Consider the following 22,377-nt stretch of genomic DNA (forward strand, 5'->3'; position numbering starts at 1 on the left):
CCCGCGCGCCCCCATTGGCAACACGGCGCACACCGCCCGCCCCTCGCCTACACCTATTGGCTACCTCCTCTGCGCCCCGCCCATTAAGCTCCAGCACGCCCCGCCGCAGACAGCGCCCAGGTGTGGGCGGGGCTCGGTGGCGCGGAGGGGTGGCCAGGTCCACGCGCGCCTAAAGCCCGCGAATAACGCGGAAGCGCGTCTCCCGCAGGCTGCGGCGGGCGGCGCGTGGAGCAGGTGTCTGTCACTGCTCCAGGGGCCGACTTCCTCAGAGGCCGCCTAGGCAGACGAGTCTTCCAGCTAAGGGGGGGGGCACTGGCCTGGGGCCCTGCAACCCACGCCTGCGACCAAAGGCCCTTGGCGGTTGTCCTCTGGCCAACGGGTCTGGGACTATGCGCCCCACGCGGGAGAGTGGCGGAGCTGCCGGGCCGCTGGCACCCTGGCGGCAATCAGGCTCAGTCCTGGTCAAAGAGAGGTTCTGCCCTGAGATTGCCAGGAACAATGGCTCGGGGCTCTCTTTATGTGGCTCCACCCACTGACCCCCTTCCTGTCCCCAGTGGGACCCAGCTCCCTTACAAGCTGTGGACACATTCGTCAGCCTAACCAGTCCTGCTGTCCAGCCCCAAGAACTCAAGGTAGTTCAGCAGCCAGGGCACTGGGCTCATGCTCCGCCCCAGCTAGGTTGGGCCCCCGGCCGATCTTCCCACCAGCCTATTTCCTGTCCATAGCAGGACGCCCTGCATGAGCAAAAGCTGAAAGTCAGAATGAATGAATGATGAACAAATGAAGGTGGGAAAGGAAAGGCTGGAGAACATGAGTCTATTGGGTCACGTCTGAATCTCCTGGGGCAGAGGGAACAGTTCTCATGGTTACAGGAATGTCTCCAAGGCAATCTGAGGTGGTCCCAAGTGGTAGAAGGGCTGGGGGAAGGTGAAGCTTCTGGCTTGGGGATTACGCAGAGGGGGCATCAGCCTCTGGAGGGAGCCCAGTGCTGGTTCGTTGAGCAAGTCCTCCCCCAGCTTCTCAGGACTATCCCCCACTTCCTCTTTCCCCTCCCCAGTCAGCTTGGGGCCCCCTGAGGTCCACATTCTCAGGAGTGAAGTACTGCTGGCCTATAGACACACTCCCCAATCGCCACCGTCAGGCTGGGGAAGGGTGGTGGGAGCCTCCCCCAGGGTTGGCTGGGGGTGTTTTACAGAGTGGGAGACCATGGCTGGCCCTGCGGTCACTCTGTGGTCCCCAGTTTTGCTGAGGCTAGCTGGATGGCAGGTCTGCCTCGCACAGCTTCTTCAGGTTGGACCAGGACGTGGACCTAGGTTCCACTTAGGGACCTGGGGTGGAGTCCCCCAGGAGGCTCCTGGTAACAAACAAGCCCCTCCCCTTCTGAGTGCTGGTATCCATGGCAACATTATAGAGCGTTCTGTTCCCAGGCCTGCTTGGATTTCAGGCCTCAGGTGAGTGTTGGAGGTAGGGTCTTGTTCTGGGGCAACGCAGGCATCAACAGCAAAGGACCAGTACCTCTGGGGACCCTAGCTCTAGGCTGTAGGGCAGGACCACAGGTCCTGGAGGGCAAGCGTGATGGAGGAGACAGCAGGGAATGTGTAACACCACGTGATCTGGTGTCCTGTAGGGAAGACAACACACACACACACACACTGGCCTCCTTAGACAGTGATGCTCTGTGAACCAGTGGGGCTGTGAGACACACACATGTGCATGTGTCCAAGTAAGGAGAGCCCACAGGGTGCCCTGCCACCCCTCTCAGCCCTCCGAGAATATCAAGAATGTCCCCTGAGCCTCACCAGGAGGCTCTGTCATCCCTGGTGGACCAAGAGCCAGTCAGTGGCCACCTGGGGCCTCCAGCTGGCACACCTGAAGACCCGGTGGCTCCTGAGTGCCCACAAGACATCAAGGCCAGCTCCACACGGGTAGTCTTCTCTGACAACCGACGGTAAGGAGGGGACGGAGAGGCAGCCAGCCATGTGGGCCAGGTCGGCCAGAGGGCAGGGCCTAATCAGGTGGCTGGGCCACTGGTGTTACAGGTCAGTCCCTGAGTCCCTGGACCCCTGCACCCTGCGGCTGCTGTGGAGGCAGCGGGAACTGGAGATCCAGGCCCTGAGGTGGGCCATTCAGAACCGTCAGGATGCCCGGCACTGCCACATCTTGCAAGAGGTGGCTGGGCTTCCACCTGAGAGGTCAGCAGGAAAGTGCTGGGGCCCCAGCTCAGCCAGCCCATCCTGGCCCTAACTCCTGGTTTTTGTCGGACTCGGACCTCAACCCCAACCACTAAGCCTGACCAAGACTCCAACCCCAACTCAGCCCTGACCCTTACCCTGACCTTTGCCTCTAATCCTCATCCTCACCTGACTGATCCCTCACCCTAACCCTGAACACGTTGATGGGTGCTGAACCAAACCTAGGCCCCACTTCCGACCTCTCAGAACCTGACCTGGCTGGCTCAGCCACACTCTGTGTACTTGGGCCCCTCATGGCAATGAAGAGGATCCCCTCCTTCTCCCCTCCTTGGCTGCTGACCCACAGGTGGGGGCTGCTGAGATTGCCCCTTCCCCCAGGAGCTCACACAGTCAGAAAAAGGTCCTGCAGCACCAGGTCCAGAAGCTGACTCTGGAATTGAAAGAGCAGAAGGAAAAGGCCCAGCTGGTGAGGGGCAGATGGGACAGGGAGCTGGGAAGGGGACCTGAGCTAGGGTGAGGCTGGGTGGCCAGGCAGGGGTTGGCCTGGGGGAATGGGGTCTGGGGAAGGTCCCACCCATCTCTGAGCCTTCTGGGAGCAGGAGAAGGCACAGCTGGAGGAGCGGCTGCTACAGACCCTGAACACACTGCAGCAGCTGGAGGCCGAGCTGCAGGCCTTCCAGAAATCCTGCCTCCTGCAGCTGGCTCGCTCCTCCTGGGTGGGCCGCATGCTTCGGTCTTCAACTGGCAGTGTGGAGGTGAGCCTGTGCCCTGGGGATCTCCTTGCTTGGCCTGCCCTCCTGCTTCTCTGGACTGCCCTCAGACAGCCAGGATGCCCTGTCCAGGCCAATGCTTCTGCTGGGGGTCCTTGGCCTGCCTGGAAGCTTGCCCCCATCACACTGCCTCTAGAACTGTGGCCTGGGACAGGGAGGAACCATGAGACCTGTGGTCCCCCCTGCCTCACACTCAGCAAGTGTGTGCCTCAGGTGCTGGTGAGGTCAAAGGGGAGGAGTGCCCTTCCCCACAGCCCCTGCCTACTACCTCTGCTCTCCTTTTGCAGGTAGTGACCGCAGAAACCCTGATGGACTCCAGTGATGTCTCTGAGAACGGTCAGGGCTCCACTGCTGGGGAGGTAAGCAAGGCCCCCCACATGCACGAACAGCTCTGCAGCCCTGCAGGATGGGAGGGCCACATGCTTGTTGCTTCCTGGCCAGGGTTTCCGGCTGGAGGATGTAGACTGGAACAGCATCGCCCATCGATATCCCAACCTCTTCACCAAGATCAAGTCCAATGCAGACCAAAAGTAACCACTGGGCAGGGATTCCCCAGTGGGGAGGGGAAGGGGGCTTGCCCTGGCAGGCATGGACCAGAGTCCAATCTCTACCTTTTGGTGTTCCTAGACAAGCCATTTATACTTTCCAAGTCAGTTCTCTCATCTGTAGGACAGAGTTGGGGATCAAGGGAGAAGGTTCCTGGAACATCTCTGTCCTGCCATGAGCCCCTGTCCCAGGCTGAGTCCCAGCAACCCAACTTGGGGTGCCTTGGAGGCTGAATGGGGGCAGGGCTGGGGTCCAGGAGCTCAAGCCCAGCAAGGAATGACCATATGGTGGCCCACAGGCACCCCCTGCCCCCAAAGGCCCCAATGCCTGGCGAGTGGGGCTCCAAGTTGCACAGACGGCACATGAAGCAGAGTCTCAAGAGTGTTGAGTGGAGCTCCCTGCCCTTGGGCACCAGCAGCTCTGGGGGATCCGACTCCAATTCCAGCAGCTGCCAGCTCACCAATCCTTATACGGTGCAGAGGGTGACAGGGCACCCACCCTCCCCACCAAGCTTAACTTCCTCTGAGAAGACGGAGGTGCTGGCAGGGAGCCTCAGCAAGGATGCCCAGGCAGAGCCTGAAGGTGGAGTGGGGCAGGTCTCCCTTGGTCGCCATTCCCTCTCATCTCTATGGGGTTATAATTTCTGCCCAGAGCGCTGATAGACGTCCCCAACCACCTGGCCTTCACAGCAGCCCAGAATGAGGCCACTGGGTTAGGGTGGTCCTGGAGGACTCCTGCTGCTGCCTCCCTAGTCTGGCTCACACACACACATGCACCCACAGGCACACACAAGTATTGCGAGCTCCCCCTCTGCTCCCCAAGGTCCAGCCAAACCTCCTGCCCAATCTGACCCCTGGCTCTGCTTCTCTCTTACGTGGACCCTCAGGGCTCTGCAGGGCGGCTCCGGTCTCGCAGATGTCCCAGTGGACGCTCCATATGCAGGCCCCCTCCTGGACAGGCCTCCTCTCCCTGGATCCCCGTAAAACCCATTCAGACTGGGGAGGAAAGGCCGTCCAGGCACCCAAGGCCTGTGCAGATCCCGAACACTGGCATCCCGGGCACTGTTGGAGGTGAGGGGTGACCCGGCAGGAACGGGACTCCTAGCAGGACTGGCGCGGGCGGGGCCCAAGCGTCCACTCACAGCCCTTCCCTGCCCGCTCCCGCCCCAGCCCGACCAGCTCCTGCCTGAAGATCGTGGCCGTGAGCCGCCGCGGCAGGTTCGTCCGCATCCTCAACCAGTCGCCGGAGGACACTGCCGAGCTGAGCGGCCTCGTGCTTAAGCAGCTCGTGCGCGGCTTCCCGGAGCGCATGTACCGCTTCCCGCCCGGCACGCGGCTGGGGCCGCGGCAGCTCCTCACGGTGCGCCCCGCCCCGCCGCCCCGCCCCCCGGTCTCAAGTCCGGATGCCCCCCGCCCCTCACTCTCCCGCCTCCCGCTCCCTCCCCAGGTGTGGGGCGAGGGGCGCTGCAGCTCCCAGAAGCCGCCGCCCTCGTCCTTGGGCCAAGAGCCCGTCCGCTTCCACTCCAGCCCGGGCTGCGTGACTCTCCTCCTGAACCCCAAGGGCGAGGTCAGTGAGGGTGGCACCGGGGGTCGGGCCTCCGGGGTGAGGGTGACCGCCGCGCGGCCCGGCCCCGCAGACCCTCAGCGAGCACCAGGCCCCGCAGACCCTCAGCGAGCACCAGGCCCCGTGCTCCGTGGCCCCCGCCTCGAGGCTCTGCTCTGACGACACCGACTTGTCCACCGACCGCTTCCCGCTCTCGGAGGCCCAGTCCCAGGCCGACAGCAGCGAACAGCTGCACCGCCCTCGACCTCCGCGCGCCGGTCGGCTGAGGGAGGCCCGGGCCGGACGCCGGAGGCTGCGGTGAGCGTCGCGGGTCCCTGGGTCTGAGCGCCTCCCCAGGACCCGCCGCAGCAAAAACCGTCCCCCTCGGCTGGCCCCCAAGTCAGAGCCCGTCCCCTCCAGGGCAGATTCCCAGTGATGCAGGATCCCCCCCAGGCCCCCACCGCCCCAGGCCCCATTCTCGCCAGGACCGCCCCTTCGCGGGCGGGTTCCGGCCCTCACGACCTCCTCGCTCCGCCAGGACGAGGGGCCTCTTGCCCCGCCTGACCACCGGCGAGCACCTCCTCCCGCGGGAGGGGCCGGCGCGGCCCGAAGGTGCCGACACCGACCCTGCGGAGCGGCTGCCCACCGTCCCGGGTGCGAGGATGCCGGCTCGCGGAGGGAGGGGCGGGCCGGCAGGGAGCGGGCAGCTGGCCCGGCCCGCCCCTACCCCACCGCGGTCCCACGCAGAGGCCGCGCAGAGCCTCCGGGACGGCCAGGCTGGGAACGAGCCCAGAGTGAGGGTGAGCGCGCACGTGCTGGGAGTCCCGGACAGCCCCGCCCCGCCCCTCCTCCGGGCCCCGCGGCCCCGGCTCCTCCCACCGCCTCCGCCCCTCCTTCCGGGCCCGGCCCCTCCCTCCAGGCTCCTCTCCTCGGGAACCCCGACCCCTTCCCGCCCCGCTCCTTCCTCCTGCCCCGCCCCGCGCGCTTCTCAGGCCCTGCCCCCCAGGTGTGCCGGAGGAGCGTGGACAGGTGCTGCCCCATGGTGGCGCTGTCGGTGCAGAGCACGGCTGAGAGCAGATTTGGCTTCCGCTTCCTCAGCTGCCCGCCCATCACGGCGGACGCGCGTTGGCAGGTGTAAGGAGCGCGCAGGCCCTGAAGGGGCGAGGGGAGAAAGAGGGGGGCAGGAGGGCATGCGGAAGCCGGCCGTGCCAGATGCGTGTTTTATTGAACCAACGTCTCCTACCAAGTAAACCGCATTTCTGTGCACGTGAGAGCTGAAAATCATTCACTTGGGTCCCAAAATCCTGCCCCAAGAAGGGGGACTGGCCGCCCCTCCCTCTCAGGGGAACCCCTCAAGCCCACCAGGGGTGGGAGGCCTGGTGGCTGAGTCCTGGGGCAGCAAGGGCCTGCCAGGGAGTGAACAGGCCAGTTCTGGCCACCTTGGCCTGGGAACATCTGCAGCTCTTGCCAGCCGGCCCTTCTGTCTACTGCTGGGAAGGTCAGGCCACAGGAGGGAGCAGGCACCTGGACCAAAAGGGGGGACCTGGGCCATCCTGTCCTGAGCTCGGGAAGTGCCATTCCCCACTACTCTACTCCCTTTTCTGTGTTGGGCCCACTTCCCGCCCCCAAACACACCCAGCCAGATCTCCTGTATCTGGGGCCAGAATTCACACGGGGCTCCCATGACCACACTGGGGTCCTGTAGCCACAGTTCAGGCCAGCTCGACAGTGGGTGGGGGCTTACACTAGGGGTGGGACTGGGCTGGGGTGATGGGGCTTAGGTGTGGCCTGCCCTGGAGGCCTGGGGGTCTCACCACTGGACCTGGGGCTGGCGTTGGGCCTGGACATCCCTGGGCTTGAGGGCTCGGACCTGCAGCCACTGCCAGGGCTTTGAGAGCAGTCACTGCAGCCAGCCCCTGACCCGGGCCAGGCTTCAAGCTGCCCAGGGCTCTGAGCCGTCGCCCCCAGAACTGAAGGTCTGTGGACCACCAGGAGCCACTGCCTGACTCGGGTGGCCTGGGGAGCTTGTGGGGAGGAGGGAGCAGCACATAGCCCGAGATCCTGGAAGGCTCTGGAAAGCGAGGAAGGAGATGGCCTATCAGGCAGGGAGGCCCATGGAGTCAGAAGGTGGTTGGGGGGTGACCACAAGCAGGCTGCTGTGCTCACTGTACCATCACCCCAAGGCAGCAGCCTTTTCCCATGATGCCCCAGGGAAGCCCTGGTCTCAGCCCTGTGACCTCTGCTCATTGCTTGGGCTGGGTCCTCCTTTGCGGTGACAGAGGTCACAAGCCTGGGCTCTGGCATTGTCACTGGGTCCCATCACCTGGACCGGTCCCTAAACCTCTGCTCTAGAGTGAGGCCCTGGCACCTACCTTGGAGTAGACTGGGCCACAGTCACCCAGCGCCCACCTGGACACAGTCTGGAGTGGGAGGCACCCCTTTGTCCCCAAGTCCCTCTCGTCTGTCACCTCTCCAGCCATTCCTCCTGGCTGCACTGTTTGCTCCCTCTCCACCCTCCACTAGCTGGTCCCAGGACCACCTGCTCCAGCCCCTCCTCCCAAGCACAACCAGCTCACAGGAGGGCAGAGGCTTGGCCTGCCCTGTCCCTGTCCATCCCCCTTGGTGCTGCCTTCTCTACCCCCACAGAAAGGTCATCGGCCAACCTTCAAGCCTGTGCTCCTGCCGCCCCTGCTTGTAATGCATCCCCCAAGGCTTGCCCACCCAGCTGTTACCCCAGTTGGCTCAGACCCTTCCTCCAGGAAGCCACCTCGGGCCCTGCTGGGTGAGTGGTCTCTGCGTGGAAGCCCCTGCATTTGCTCCACTTGGCCATGGTCAGTCTGAAGCCAGTATCCCTCCAGGAGGGCCTTTCCATGACCAGTTCTGTGTCCTGAGCCCAGCACCAGCCCTGCCTGCGGGGCAACACCCACCTCGGCCTCTCATCTTTCTCTGGCCTCGTGCCATGCTCCTGTCAGAACTGCCCAGTGGGCCTGTCTTGCATTTGGGTTCTGGCCCCTCACTGCCCCCCAGGGCTGCTCTCTCCCAGCTTGGACCTCTCCGCCCTCCTCCCTCACGGCCCTTTGCTGGAATGTCTTCTCTCTCAAGCATCCAGCCCCAGTGGCCTCATGTCCCATATCTCAGGAGAGGACTTGGGATTGGAACCCACCCCCAGGAGAGGACCTACCAGTGCCACTCGGGGCCCAGCTGCTCTGAGGTGGGGGGTCACTCTCAGTACCTGAAACCAGGCTCAGGGGAATCTGGGGGATGTTGGGCACAGCCTTGCCCTCTTGCTCTTCTGGGCCCCTCTGTGAGCCCCAGGGGGCTGCCATCCCTTCCTGCTGGGACTCCAGACACCTACTGGGGAAGAGTCCAGGTAGGGGAGGCCGCAGTCCTGTCCCCGCTTGGAGCCAATCCCAAAGGAGTGTGACTCTGGGATGTACCACTAGCCTTGGGTTCCCACAGCCAGCTCCTCCAGCCATCCTTGGGACTAGTGACTGCTTGGCCAGCCCCCAGACGTGACCCCCCCCCCCACCAGACAGACACCATGGCTAGCTCAGGGCAGGCTGAGGGGCACCCACCGCAGGCACTGCTCCCTCCAGGCCTGAAGCCCAGCCAAGGCCAGGAGGTCATGGCTGTCTGCAGGGTCAGACCCCAGGGTGGCAACCTTGTCTTCCAGCCTATATGGGGGCAGCTGCTCCGGGGGTGCCCAGGCCTAGAGAAGGAAAGGGCTGGTTTGGGAGCATGGCCTTTGCAAGGGCTGGGTGGGCAGTCACCAGGAGAAGGGCTTATTCAGGTGCAGGGGCCTGGGACAGCGGGGCTTGGCCCTGGGATGGCCTTCAGAGTACTGGAGTCCGGCCCACTGGGGGCAGGGCATACCTGGGACTTGTGCCGGCGCTCCCGCAAGCCCTTGGTGGGGTTCCCGCAGAGGACCGGGCCGGCACCTGGGGAAGAGGATGCATCTGGGCCTGGTTTGGGGCTGAGGGGCTGCAGGGCCAGCTTCATGCTGAGGTGAGGCAGTTACCATGGGTGAGGTTGCTGGTGTCATCCTCTGGGGCTGTGTCCTCGGGAAGCAGACCTTTAGGCACAGGGTCCCCAGGGACCAGCAGGGAGAGGGGCCAGGGCCTCGGGGCCTGGGGCTGGGTCTCAGGCAGGGACAGCTCAGGGCTGAGTCCCCAAATGGGTGCTTCATGGGGACGATCTGCCCAAGGATAAAAATCAGGTCAGAGGCCTGTGCCAGATGGCCAGGAGCTCCCCAGACTCTGTCCATAGACAAGGGACCCCCGCCACCCCACATCTGTGTGTCCCGAGGCCCAGTGCCACAGGGTGGAAGGGTGGGGTCCCACCAGGAGCTGCTCACAGCAGGGGTGCCCTGGCCTGGGGGCAGGTATGCAGGGTTCCAGGGACAAGGAGTTTAAGCTAAAAAGGGATACAAGATGGGCAATCCTGCTCTGGGGGGAGGCCTGGCCTGCGGGGCACTGTGGGGCGACCAGGTCTCCAGGCTGAGTGGGGCAGCTCTTGCCAGGTGGGTGCCTGTTGTACCCAGCCTGGGGAGCAGGCTGTCCAGGACACTGCCTTCCTTGATGGCCTCCTTCACCATGAGCCAGTCCCGGTCCAGCTTCCAGGAGGCTGGCAGGTCTGTGTGCATGGCCGGCACCTCGTCCAGGACCTGCAGCTGGGGCATGAGCTTCCTCACCTCTGCTCGGTAGTTGTAGCCCTGGGGTGCCTGCAGGGTGAGGGGCAGGCATGAGTCCAGTGGGCCCCTCAAGACAGCTTTATCCTGTGGCTGCTTCCCCTAGACCTGCTGTGGGGCAGGGCAGACGAGGAGGGGGCGCCAGTGCTGCTGCCCCGCCCTGCCAGGGCTGGCCAGGGCACTCTGCACTCTCACCCACATGTGACCTCACTCTCCAGGCTCACCACCAGGCTCAGCAGTGCCCTCTGGCCTGCAGAGCTACCCTGAGCACAGCTTGGGCCAGGTGGGAGGCCTCCCTGTACTGCCTCCACCAAGCAATGGATGGAAGGGCAGGGTGAACGAGCTTGGGGCGTGCATGGCAGCTGTGCGGTGTGCAGGCCTATGATGTATGAATGCATTGCCATGCAGAGCGTGCACAGCCTGAGGCAGTGAGGGCTCTGCTGGGGCATGCTCAGGGGTGTGTGAACATGTGTTTGTGTGCACGGTTCTATGTGGAGACTGTACAGGGCATGCACGTGCCTCCGTGGGCTGGGGGCACGTCATGTGTGCATGTAGCCATGTGGGGTTTGCTCCTGGCCCAGGAGGATGCACCAGCAGCTGCCAGGCCTCCAGTGACACAACAGAACGAGTTCACGGGAATGAGCCACAGCCTACCTGCTATGCCCCAGATGTGCACACTGCCCAGCCTGGACATGGCCAGCACCAGGGTGAGCATGCAGGCTGGGTGCCTACCTTGTTGCAGGGGCTGGGTTGCAGGCACACCAGGTTGCCCTCCAGGGTGAGCGTGGCCAGCCTTGGGCACAGCTGCAGGTAGCGCAGCTGCCCCAGACCCTCCACGCTGTTGCCCTCCAGGTCCAGCACCTCGAGCTGCTCCAGCAGGCACAGCGGGCTCAGATCTGAGATGTCATTGTAGGAGACGTAGAGTTCCTGGGGCAGCATGGAGGCCTCAGCCAGGGTCCGGCCTGGTGCCCTCTCCCTAGCCCAGGGCTCCCACACCCACCTTCAGGGCTGGGAATGAGCCAATGCCATCCAGGTCAGTCAGGCCACAGCGAGCCAGCCACAGCACCTGCAAGTGGCCCAGGGAGGTGCCCAGGTCTCTGCAGAGGGCGGGGGCAGCTGGTCAGTGCTGGCCTGGCCTGGTGGCCATGCCTGTGGCCTTGAAGGCCTTGGGCTGTGCCCCGTGCTGAGACGCTAGCCGCTTCTGGTCTCTCCAGGTGCAGGGGCAGATGAGACTGTGGCTGCTGCAGCCTCCAGGGGAAGGAAGGGCCCCCAGCGCTCCCTGCCTTCCCTCTTTGCTACAGCCCCCTGGTCCCCAGCATGGGCAGAGTGGCCTCCACCTTCTCCAGCTGCTGGAGGGCCTGGACCTGGCCTATGGCAGCTGCCCTTGTGCTGGACCCCTCAGCACAGCCTGAAGGGAGGCTGGCCAGCTGCTCGCCCTCTCTCCCCTCAGCCCCTCCCCCAGCCCAGCAGCACCTCTGCCAAGGGCCAATCCCCAACCTATGCCCTGAACTTGCCCCTGCCACCCTCCCTATGCAGATGGCTGGGCCAGGCCCCTCCATCTGACAACTGTGGGGGCAATCCTTCTACTCCCTGACCTCTCTGGGCCCCACCTCTGCCAGTAGGGCTCTCTTGGCCTGGGTGTCCCACAACTCCTGGCAGGGCATTGGCCCACCACCCATAACTCTGTCAGTTGGCCTCTGCAATGTTCTTGATGTCATTTTACTTGTATTTTCTCTCACCCTGTGCCCACCTGCAACTCTACCACTCCCCTGTGGGTCCTCTGGACGTGACTCTTGTTTTCTGCCTTCTCTCTCCCATTTCCATCTCTCTGTCTTTTCTTCTGCTTTCTGGGAGATTTCCATATCAGCCAACATTGCTGTTAGCGTTCTTACATTGACCATAATGTCTCATTCCTAACATTTGGCGCTGTTTTCTCATCCTTTTTCACAGCATGCTGTTCTTGTTTTGAAGATGCAAATACGCCCATCTCCTCTGTGTCTCTCAGAACCTCATGTGAAGAGGTTTAGGAGTCTCACTCTCCTAAATTGTCTCTGTCTCCTCTGGGGCCCTCTGGGTCTGTTTTGACCTTTTCCTTTCGTGCTGCAGGTGTTGTAGTATTTCTCATTATATTGTTAGTAGCATCTTGGGCATCCAAATTGTGAGTGAGGGGCTGCACGGCTGCTTGGAAGTGCTGAGCCCCCACACTGATGTGGGGGCCTCCCTGTGGGTGACGACCAGTCGCTGGAGGTGGCGGTGGATGCCTCCACGTGTCCAGTTGGCCCCACAGCCACTTGGGTTCCCTGTGCCCCAGAGTGTGCCTGGTGCCTTCACACCTCAGGAATTGGCACTAGCTCTTCTCCCTGCTCAGCAGGGTCTGCCTTCCAACACTGGGATGCCTCGTCCACATAAGGACATTACCACTCCGCTTGGGTTCCCCGTGGCCAGCAGTTCTGCGTGGCCCTGTGTGGCTCAGGCACTTCCTCAGCCTGTGCTCCCAGATGCCCTGGGTTGTGTCTCTTCACCACTGCACCCTGTGTGGGCTCTGTGGGTTCGTCTGTTGCCCACATCTGCTCTAGCCTTTGCCCTTGGGGCACAGAGACTCTGTGGTCACCCCCAGTTACTGCCTTCAACGGGTTTTCCAATCGTGTCTGAATTGGCTGAAATTTGTGTCTAGTAATGTCTTCAAGATGCACTTATCAAATGATTTTCTGTGGTCTCTCACTCGTTCACCAGTGCAGGCTGGGCATGAAGTCCTTGGTCGTAACTTCTGCGTGGGCACCATTCTCTTGTCTTCCGGCTTAGAGAGTTTTTGTGGGGAAGTCTAAGGAAAACTCCACTCTTTTCTTTTGAAAGGAAGCCGTGATCTCTTTTCTTGGCTGCCCCCACGTTTTATCTTTATCTTGAAGTCCAGCAACTTTATTAGGATGTTTCACTGTTGGCAATTCAGTCTCAATTTTTCTTTTAATCTGTAGATGAAAATCTTCTTTTATGTCTGACAAATTTTCTTTAACCTTTAAATATATTCTCTATACTATGATTTCAGTTTACTTTGCAGAGATTACAATTATGCAAGTATCATACCACCTTCCATCTCTTAGATTCTGTTCAACTCCTTTCACAGATAGTTAATTTTGCCTCTTTTTTTATCATTCCCATCTTCCCATACAATATCTTGTTTGGGTTTCCCACAGTATTTCTTTCAAGTTTGGCTTCTTTCTTGTCATGGAAATTGTTTCATTCATTTGTTTGCAAAGTCTGCACACATATTCCTGCTTGGACCTGTGGTTCAGACCTGGACACAAGGCCAGGTCTAGCTGCAAGGGAGCCTGGAAAACCTGAAGTTTTGTTTGGGTGGCTACACGCCTAGCTAAAAGTGGGGAATCCTATTGTTATAGAAGAACAAAGATTGGGAATAACTAGTAAATTTTGCTTCATCTTAGATTAAGTAGGAAAACTTCCAAATACTTAGAAATAATGACAAAAAGCACAGCACATACATTTCGTGGAACCCTGCCTAATGCTGTACATGAAGAGCAAGAGGGGAAGATGTAATACAGGTTAGGGTACAACCAGTGACAGCCTGGAAAACCAGTGTTTAACCGAGCCTGACCCGATTCTTTAAAATGCATGGACAGTCCTCTGATAAGTCTGGTCAAGGATGCAGAGAGACAATGGCAACAAATGTTTGGAATTTAGAAAAAGGAATAACTGTATCCATAGGAGCAATTAAAAATAATAAAAGGCCATGAAGAACAAAGTATACACCAACATGCTTGAAAACCTAGACAAAGCATCAAAAGAAATGGAAAACTTGATTAGACTAACAGCCATTAAAGAAATTAAATGGTGATTAGCTCCCTACCCCTGAGTCCCCAGATCTGGGCCAGTTTTAAAAGTAAGTTGTAATGAACTATCATGGAATAGACAACCTCTATCTTCTACAATACTTCCAAATAAGGGAAGTCTTAAAAAGTAGAGCAGTTGAGAAGAGCAGAAGCAGGGAAGCACCTTTTGAGCTGGTCCTTAATCCCTGGAGCAGAGAAGTCCACCGCTCTGGAGGGAAAGGACCATCAGTCACCGAAACAGACATGAAGACTGCAGAGCCAACAGCATTTTAATGTTCCACTCATTGTGATCAAGTAGTGTTACTTTGGAATGTAATGATGAATCACCATCACAAAATCTGTCAACAGTCCAGTACATTAATAGACTAAAGCAGAAATACCACTTTATGATGTCAATAGATGCGGAGGAACTCAGACACATATCCATTAAGATCAGGAACAAAGCAAGAATGCCTGCTATTATCATTCCTGACATTGCACTGGGTAGCAGGTCCTGGCCAGTGTTATGTTATATGATAAAAAGGAGCATGAGGGCTGGAAGTGAAAGATAACACTCATAATTTGATCATCAATATCGAAACCCAAACTGAATGAACAAATTGCTTTGGGGGTGTGGATGAACTTCCTAAATAATACCCAAAGCACCAACCAGAACTGATGGGTTGGAACAAATCAAAATGCAAGGTTTCTGTTTAAGTCAGAGCAGTGGGAGAAGATAGGTGGAGAGTTTTGCAAAGTCTAAAATACACTCAGGCTACCCAGTGATGGCCAGAACCCATCTGAAGAATTAGCAGGCTATGTGAAGCCAGGCTTGGCACCCTCAGAAACAGAGAAACGTGTGATTAACTCATGCTGAAAACTGTCCATATTATTTTAATAATTTCCAAATTGGCTGTTGAGTTCTAGAGATTGTTAGTCGCTTTTTCCACAAAACCAGTACTAAGCCAAGGGAGCCCTTGTCGGATGCTGGCTGGCGTTGGGGAGCAGGCCAGGCTGTTCTGTGCCTTTCTTCTGAGTGGAAGGCCGGCTGGAAATCAGCCCCATTTGTATAGGGCACTTGTCTTCACACTGGCGGTATCTTCAGGTACTGAATTCTCCTTCAGTTTCTACACTGAAATTATTACCCAGACCTTATAATACTGCCTGAGATTTTAATGTTTTTAATATCTCTATTATCAGCTCAATTATAGTAATAGCTTATTGGACTGACATATTTAATTAGATAGTTTCCTTTTACAAATTTTTGTTCACTTTCAACACATGGAGATTTGCAAGCATTGCTTGGCCAAGCTTCAGGATTCAATAAAAGACAAAAATTAATTACATTTTCCACTGTTGTTATCAAGGAACAGAACAGGAGTTTCATAAAATACATGATGTAATCATCTTCCATGGAACTGAATTTTTTGTTTTCTTGGAATTGAGTATTTCGCTTTGTTACAAATAGTATATTATATTTCTAATTTTATAGTAACTTCCACTTCTCTGTATAGTTTTTGTCCTTTATGTTTTTTACATACTTTCATTGTAATTTGAGGTTAATTTGTAAGCCCTAACAACAAGGAACAAGTATGACTTTTCGCCTTTGTTAAGCTAAAAAAGAATACAGATATCTTTATCAGAATGTTGCTTCATAGTGTCTTAAAGGCGAGTCTGAAGGTCTGTGTTCCAGGACCTTGTTCACAGGGAGCTTGCTGGCAGCCCAGTGGATTTTCCTGCAGCTTTGGGGGACGCCCAAAGAGCTGCCCACCAGGCCCACTAGGACCAATTTCTTCTGCTTCCATTTCCAGATCTTCATGTGTTTTATTAAATTCCTTTTGATGTTTGTTTAATAAACAGCAGTTTAAATAAGAAAAATCAAGAAAACATTTAAAGTGAGGTTTGTTTAATAAATACCTTTTTGGCCTCACCTGGAAATGGCTGGGCATGTACAGCCCATTTTAAACATCTGGAGAACTTTCTAGAATTTTGACTGGACTCCCTCTACCTTATGCTGGCTGGCCCTGGCTACATAAAAATAGCAGTGTTGTCATGAAACCCATTTTGCTCAAACACCAAAAATAATCTTATATTACTTCAGCTTTCTTCTTTCCAGCCCAATGAGATAAACAAAAAACACTGGTCTGTCCTTAGTTTTGAATTTCATCTGGTACGTTAATTATTAAGGTGCTGCTGTGTTTTACGGTGGGTGGGGGTCTGTGGCCAGGCCTCTGTTCAGCAGAGGATACGCACACCTCTTGTTCCTGGCCGGCACAAGTGCTGAGGGGGACTGCATGGCCCAGTGCTGTTGGTGTCGGAGTGTCCACCAGAGAACCCTTGCTGATTGGGGACCCTTTGCCAAGTCAGTGGGCACCTTCCAGGCACTGCAGAGTGGCTCCAAGGACCTCAGCCACGTGACCTGTTGTGATCAGCCTGACACTCACTGCAGGCTCCAGGTATGCATGTCACCTTCAGCAGGTGACTCCAGCTGACCAGGGGGTGACTAATGTGAGCTGCATGTGCCAGTCCAGCTGCAACCAGAAATGGCAGGACACATAGGAGCCTCTCAAATGGGACCCTCCCCCAGGAGAGGCCCACTCCAACTGAGCTTTCCCTGCGGTCCCTGGAGGACCCCCGCCCCCATGGCCCCCAGGAGGGGACTCACCGCACGGAGCCCAGGCAGCTGCCATTCAGCTTCAGGTGCCGGAGGTTGGGTAGATGCACCCCTGTGGGGCCACGGGAGGGGGAGGTTGGTGGCAGGGCCCATCCCAGCCCCAATATGCACCCTCCAGAGTCACCAGGGCCCCTCAGACACCATTGCTCATGGCTGCTCAGAGCTCCAGTGGTGACCTCAGAGCCACCACGGCCGCCACAAGGTCGCTGGACTCCAGGAGTCAGCCTGGAGTGGAGCCCGGCTGGCATGGGCGGGGCTGCCACAGCTCGGGTCCTGTTCCCAGCCACCTCCCACAGCCCGCCATGGGCACCCAGACCACAGCCTCCATCAGCCCACAGAACTGGTGCCAAAGGACAGGAACCCCCAGCCAGTGTTCCTGTGCTACCCAAAGCCCCTGGGAAAGGGTCGCAGGGACTGACTCTCTCAAAGAACAGGCCAGTGACCCTGCAAGACAGAGTCCCTGGTCCATGTAAAGAAGGGTGGAGGGAGGGCCTGTCAGGTACAGGGCAGGTCTGCAGGGTACAGGGTGAGGTGGACAGGTAGGGGCTCTTACCAAAGGTCCCCAGGCTGTTGTCACGGGTATTCACACACATCTCCAGCATGCTCACCAGTCGGAGGTCATCTACCTGGGCTAGGGCCTGCTGCAGGAACCATGGGGAGTCAGCCCTGGACTGGGCGGTGGTCACTCCCTCCCAGTGACACCCTTTCTTTGGCTTGGTACTGGAGCAGGTGGCAGACATCTGCCATGGATGGCTTTGGCTGGTGGAGTATGAGGGAATGTGACATGGGGAGAGGTTACTGCTTGACTGGTGGGGCCCCTGCCAGGGAAGGGCCTGTGCTCATGAGTGTGGTCCCCAAAGAACAGACCCAAAATAGCCCAGAGTTTGGAGCGCCCTCTGCTGAACCACAGCCAGCCTTAAACCCCTGGGCAAGTGCATTTATGCTGTGAGCTGCTGAGTTTGGAGGTTGTGTGTTACACAGCATGACTGCAGCAATAGTTGACTCATACAAAACCCAGGGCCTAGATGCAGTTCCAATTGCTACCACAGCAAAAACAACTAAGTGATATGATGTTGGATTTGGGGTGTGAGTGTCACTGGATCTGGAAAGATGGAGACCTGTATCCTTTGACAATAGACTATTGGTAACATGGTCCCCTGTGGTCGCTGGCAGAAGGTGTATGCAATGAATCTGTGACACTGGGCAGAGAGACCCACCCACATTGTGGGCAGTGAGCTGGCCACGGTTAACTGCGCTTGACAAGCTACTGGGATAGGCACAATTCAGAGTGCTGGAAGAGAGGCCAGGAATGTTGAAACTTGCAGGCTTGAAAAATGAAATGGTGTCTCAACTCCAGTCAGGAAAAGAAAAAGCTGAGGAGGGAATGGAGCGGGAGTGACCCAGACAGAGTCAGCCTTGGGGACCCCCAGGCTGGTGACCGAGTCTGGGGGAAAGAGTCTGGAAGAAATCACAGGTGTGGCTTTTCATTCCTGGCATCACCCAGATTCAGATGTGTTAGAAGCACGAAGGGCTTTGGACTGGCCTGGTCTGGGTTGGCTGTGACCGTCTGAAACAATGGTGCTCAGACCATGTGCACAAAGGCAGGTTCTCCAGCCAGGGGCCAAGTGAAGAAGGAAGAGGGCCCAGGGTGGACAGGAGGCAGGCCTGGGACACAGGGCTCCGATCAAGGCGTGTCCCTGGCACAGGGGCCCTGTAAATATTCACCCAGAGCCCAGTGACCACCAGACAGCTCAGCTCCCCTCCTGCCTTCTCCAGTGGGAGCAGCTGTTGAGTTATCCGTCGTGCCCCAACTCCACAGGCTAGCTTTAGCAGTCCACAGTGGTCTTTTGCTGGACGGGGTCCCCAGGACCACTCCTTTAGATGCAGGCAATGCAAACATTTCCTCCCAGGATGCTGGACCCCCTTGACATGTGATTAGTGTGGAGACTTGGAAGGGGAGGTTCTGAATGTGGCGCAGGTGGGTTACTGCTCCCCCTCGTCACTCCCTCCCTGAATTAGAACTGTGTGCCCATTTGCCAGCCAGAGACAATACAGACCCCAGAGCACGTGGCCCATATATGCTGAACTTGACCAAGGGAGCTCTCAAGTGGGAGCCTGTGGTTCGCCTGCAGCTCGCCCCCACTGTTTATCACAAGGAGGGCAGCTCCATGTGTCCCCTTCCACCTGGGTCCCAGTGGGAGCCCAGTGAGTGGCCTGGAGCAGAGTGGCCTACAGAACCCCGAGCCTCAGCAGAAGCTGGGTGGCTTGTGGTCAGCACTATGTGGCCATGGAAAGCAGATACAGAGACCTGCTGGGCCCAGGCATGGGGGGAGCAAGCCCACCAGGGCTTCTGCAAGCACTTTATAGTCAACAAGACCCACCCAGGAGAGGTCTGAGGCGGGCAGGGCCCTGAGGATGGGTTCCACGTGGGTCTGAGGACAGAGCTTCATGGTACCATTTGCAAGTTTGCACCCCAACTGGGCCTGATTTTATGGGTACCCCAGGCTGCACAAAGCCTTCTGTGTGGCTGGGACATCTCCCAGGGGAAGAGGACCCCACTGTCCATCTGAGGACGATGCAGTGACTGCTGGCCTGAGTGTCCCTGTCTCATCCTGCCAAGTTCTCTGCTGGCCACTGTCCCCTACGAATGAACACAGACACTCCAGCAAGTGCCAGGGACACCTGCAGCTATGCCCTGAGCCTGGGTCTCATCTCCTAAACTTTGGCCTGTGTGAGCTCAACTCTAGCCCTGAGGGTACCTGAGGAGGCCTTCCTCCATCTGCCCTGCCTGGCCTGGCCTGGTGCATCAGGCTCCCAGTGTATAGTGCTGGATGGGAGACGAGGACTGGACCAGCCAGCATGCAGAGGAGGTCGCTCCTTGTCAGTCCTGGTCCCAGTGCTCTCTGGGAGTGGCCAGGCTGGACTCAGTTCCACCCTGTCCTGTTGTGTGGGGCAGGGGCTGAGAAGGACAGGACCTCTGTGCCTGGGGCTCTACTCTAGGCCAGCTGCTCTGTCTACCATGACTCCGAGTTGGTCGGGAAGGTGGATGGGGACCTCCAGTTGCCAGGCTTCCTTCTGCTGTGTGTTGGTGGGCGCACCTCCCCGGGGTGTGCAAGAAACCCCACCGCGTGGGCATCTCACTCGGGTGCAAGCCTGCGTGCAGGGGAAGGGGCGCCGGGGGAGGGTCTGGGTGGGGCCTGCGCCATGGGGTCCGCCCCCTCAGCGTGGCCAATGGTGGTTGAGGGGCGTGGCCAGGAAGGGAAGCGGGGCTGGAGCTGGGAGGTGCAGAGTTCCTAGTTGGGTACCCAGACGGGAACCTACTCTTAGGAGAGCTCTGCAGATCCTGCTCGGCCTCAAAGTGAGGGTGCGAGCGACAGCAAACCCCACCCCACCCCAGATTTGGGAGAACGTCTTCATCAGCTGCCCCGGTATGGCAGAGGGACCCCAGAATAGCCCCACCTGACTAGCCCGTTCCGGTGCCTGGGTTCCCTTCCTCTACCCACCGCTTATTTCTGGCATGGCCAGGACAGCTGGGGACAGAGGGCAGGCTGGACACTGGCCTGGGAAGTCACCCTATGCAGGCCCCTGCGGCCAGGGCCCCCAGCCCCCAGCACTCACCAGCCGGGCAGGTGACAGGTACTCCACCAGCGGCTCGCAGTGACTGCCCCCATGGCTGCCCCGGTCCTTGCTCTGTGGGCAGGGGTTGTGCAGGCCCTGCCAGCTCAGCTCCCGCACTTGGACACTGGCCGTGCTGGGCCGAGGCCCACAGGTTCCGTCCCAGGCCTGGTCCATTCACACCCAACCTGCTGGGGATAAGCAGAGGGCAAAGCCATCAAGCCTTCACTTTTCTGATCTGCCGCCTGGCTGAGACACCCACACAGCCCTCAACACATCTCCGCCCACAGAAAGCCCCTGGAGCCCACCCTCCAGGGTCCGTGAGAGGGGTGCAGCTCCAGGCCTCCTTGTCTGAGGCCCCATGTAGGCTGTGAGCCGCAGGGGCATGGGGCGGCAGGCCACATGTCATGCTTGCTCAGCTGCTGTCCAAGACCAGCAGCAAGCTCTGTGCTGTGCCTCCCTCTCCGCCTATGTTCTCTGAGCCTGGAAGGCCCAGGCCCAGGGTCTCAGACACCCCCACACTGTCCCTGTGCCCACTGAGCCCCCTTACCTGGAGGCAGCTGCCTTTTCCCACTGTGGGTCCAACATCCAGACAAGGCAGTGGCATATGGCTCCAGGCAGCACCTGCAAGGTCATCATGCCCAGGGGACTCAGGACAAGATCAGAGGCCCAGAAGCAGGTGTAGAGGTGGTAGAGGCTAGGCCTGGCCCTTTGGTCCTTTTAACCATCCTCACAGGGGACCAGGCCAAACTAAAGAGGAAGACAGCAAGGTGGGTGACAGACTCCATCCTCTCTCGAAAAGGGGGCCCAAGTCTGTGCTCTGGACCATCTCCCATGGGCTGGCCTCCTGGTCACCCTGTGCCTTCTGAGCCCCAAATCCAGGCCCCATGGGAAGCTGCCAGTGTGTCCCTAGACCACCTGTACCAGCTTCCCTGGCATTGCTCTGCAAAGACTTGGGTGCCTGGGCCCTCCCCAAATCCTGGAGCCATCTTGACATGTAGAGCCAGAAGTCTGCCCTGAATGTCCTGGCCACCTCCCTCCATCTTGGGTTGAGGCCTCCCTGACTCCCCTCTCCTGTGCGCCCTCCTACCCTTCCCAGATTTACTTTCCGGGGGAGGCTGACCCTGCTACAGCACTCTGTGTTTTTTGACTCACTTGCTGCCCCAAGACAATGTGGGCCCTGTGCCAGCAGGACACTCGACTGTGAGTCCAGTGTGCAGAAGAGGGGCCCTAAAATAGTCACCCCTGTGGAATTGGCCCCCTGTGAACACTCAAAAGTTTTCCTCCCCATCGGGGCTGGAGACACCCACCCCCCACCCCCAGCCAGGAATGTGGTCTGCTGGGCTTTGGCAGAGGCCAAGGGAAGAGGTGCTGGGCCCTGGGATAAGCTGCCTAGGCTCTGTGCCCAGTGTGTCTGGAAAGCGACCTATCCACCAAGGATCCGGGGTAAGGCCGTGGCGGTGAGCCCTAGCGTGGACCCTCATTGGGTTTCTGGACAGGACTTCTTTCCAAAAGTTCCCTCTGCTGTCTGCCTTCCTCCTGCTGGAGAAAGGCCCCAAGCCTCGCAGGACTCCACCACCATGCCCCCTATGAGGATGGTGCCCATTCTCACACAAGGCCTGCCAGCCCCAGGCCATGGGGAGAGTGAGCTGGCCAGGCTGCGGCCCTGGACACCTGTGGGCAGCATCCAGGGCTGAGCTGCTGCCCTCCTCCCTCTGGGCCTGAGAGCAGCTGACCTGAGGTCCTGCCCACAGCTAGGCCCGGAGTATCCGTCTAGATCAGCCCAAGGGTCTTGGGGTCCAAGGAGCACGAGCAGGGCCTGGGTGGGAGACTGTAGCTCCCAACTGGACACCGTCCCTCCCACTCATGTGCCGGCCCATACCTATCCTCACGGCCTGCATGGCTCTGCTCCCACCCTGCCCAGCCAGTTTACGGGCCACGTCCACCCCAAGCGGGAAACCTGCAGGCTGTGTGTCTCCAAAGCCCAGGCGAGTGCCCACTCCTGGCCTGGCTTCCCGGCTCCCCGGGTCCTCCACCCCTCCATGCCTTCTGCACAGCGGGCGGGGCTCTGAGGGCAGGGCCTGCTCTGCTCCTAGTCCCCACCGTGGAAACTCCCAGAGCAGAGTCGGGGTCCCTGCTTCTGTCTCTCCTCCCAGGGACAGGGCTTGGGGCCCATCCTGTCTCAGTGACTGGGACCCCCTCAGAGCACGGCCAGTGGTCGTGGGCTGCTTCCCCGGGGGAACATATTTGACACCTGGGGACACCACTGAGTCCCCAGCTGGCTTTGTTGCTCCATCCTCACGCCTGCCCCTCGACCTCTCGTTTCCCCCCCGGCACCGGGGAGATAGCGAGGCCTGCGGCCTTGGACCCAACGGCGCGCTCAGCCCTTACCTGAGGGATGGGCTCCGGCGCCGCGGCCCTGGGGCTCGGCCCTGGGCGCCCTCCGCTCGGAGGCCTCTCAGACTCCGGGTAGTTCTTCCAGCAGCGGGGATGCGGGGCCTAAGTGCTATGGCAACGGGGGCGGGGC

General features: G+C 59.0%; 2 protein-coding genes across 8 annotated transcripts; one reads left to right on the forward strand and one right to left on the reverse strand.

Moving 5' to 3' along the window:
* Positions 1-1,735: 1,735 nt before the first annotated feature.
* On the forward strand, positions 1,736-6,227 carry LMNTD2 (lamin tail domain containing 2). Its single transcript, XM_057506761.1, has 12 exons — positions 1,736-1,948; positions 2,040-2,192; positions 2,571-2,658; positions 2,792-2,947; positions 3,250-3,321; positions 3,404-3,492; positions 3,807-4,090; positions 4,395-4,578; positions 4,678-5,074; positions 5,145-5,368; positions 5,589-5,850; positions 6,057-6,227. The coding sequence occupies exons 1-12, from the start codon at positions 1,782-1,784 to the stop codon at positions 6,186-6,188; spliced, it is 2,208 nt and encodes a 735-aa protein (XP_057362744.1). The 5' UTR covers positions 1,736-1,781; the 3' UTR covers positions 6,189-6,227.
* A 29-nt stretch (positions 6,228-6,256) lies between these two features.
* Positions 6,257-22,354, reverse strand: LRRC56 (leucine rich repeat containing 56). 7 transcript variants are annotated; one of them, XM_057506763.1, is made up of 13 exons: positions 22,242-22,354; positions 20,401-20,474; positions 19,854-20,038; positions 16,789-16,876; positions 16,227-16,287; positions 10,738-10,834; positions 10,470-10,664; positions 9,587-9,770; positions 9,069-9,245; positions 8,924-8,988; positions 8,626-8,759; positions 8,232-8,404; positions 6,257-7,121 (listed from the first exon to the last, which is right to left on the reverse strand). In XM_057506763.1, the coding sequence occupies exons 3-13, from the start codon at positions 20,025-20,027 to the stop codon at positions 6,796-6,798; spliced, it is 1,674 nt and encodes a 557-aa protein (XP_057362746.1). In that variant the 5' UTR covers positions 20,028-20,038; positions 20,401-20,474; positions 22,242-22,354; the 3' UTR covers positions 6,257-6,795. The 7 variants fall into 7 exon arrangements, with proteins under 7 accessions (XP_057362746.1, XP_057362748.1, XP_057362747.1 ...); XM_057506765.1 differs by having other exon boundaries at positions 16,789-16,873; positions 19,854-20,041; XM_057506764.1 differs by having other exon boundaries at positions 8,232-8,401; positions 19,854-20,041.
* Between the last annotated feature and the right edge of the window lie 23 nt (positions 22,355-22,377).

Source organism: Manis pentadactyla, chromosome 9 (assembly GCF_030020395.1).
Source record: "Manis pentadactyla isolate mManPen7 chromosome 9, mManPen7.hap1, whole genome shotgun sequence".
Classification (NCBI taxonomy): Eukaryota; Metazoa; Chordata; class Mammalia; order Pholidota; family Manidae; genus Manis; species Manis pentadactyla.

Coding starts and splice junctions, on each gene's coding strand:
- LMNTD2 (XM_057506761.1), top strand. CDS start 1,782: ATGTCCCCTGAGCCTCACCAGGAGGCTCTGTCATCCCTGGTGGACCAA. Junction 3,493..3,806: donor AAGTCCAATGCAGACCAAAA/GTAACCACTGGG, acceptor GGTGGCCCACAG/GCACCCCCTGCCCCCAAAGG. Junction 5,851..6,056: donor GGAACGAGCCCAGAGTGAGG/GTGAGCGCGCAC, acceptor CCTGCCCCCCAG/GTGTGCCGGAGGAGCGTGGA.
- LRRC56 (XM_057506763.1), bottom strand. CDS start 20,027: ATGGACCAGGCCTGGGACGGAACCTGTGGGCCTCGGCCCAGCACGGCC. Junction 10,665..10,737: donor GCTCATTCCCAGCCCTGAAG/GTGGGTGTGGGA, acceptor ATGCTGCCCCAG/GAACTCTACGTCTCCTACAA. Junction 8,989..9,068: donor CACCAGCAACCTCACCCATG/GTAACTGCCTCA, acceptor CCTCTTCCCCAG/GTGCCGGCCCGGTCCTCTGC.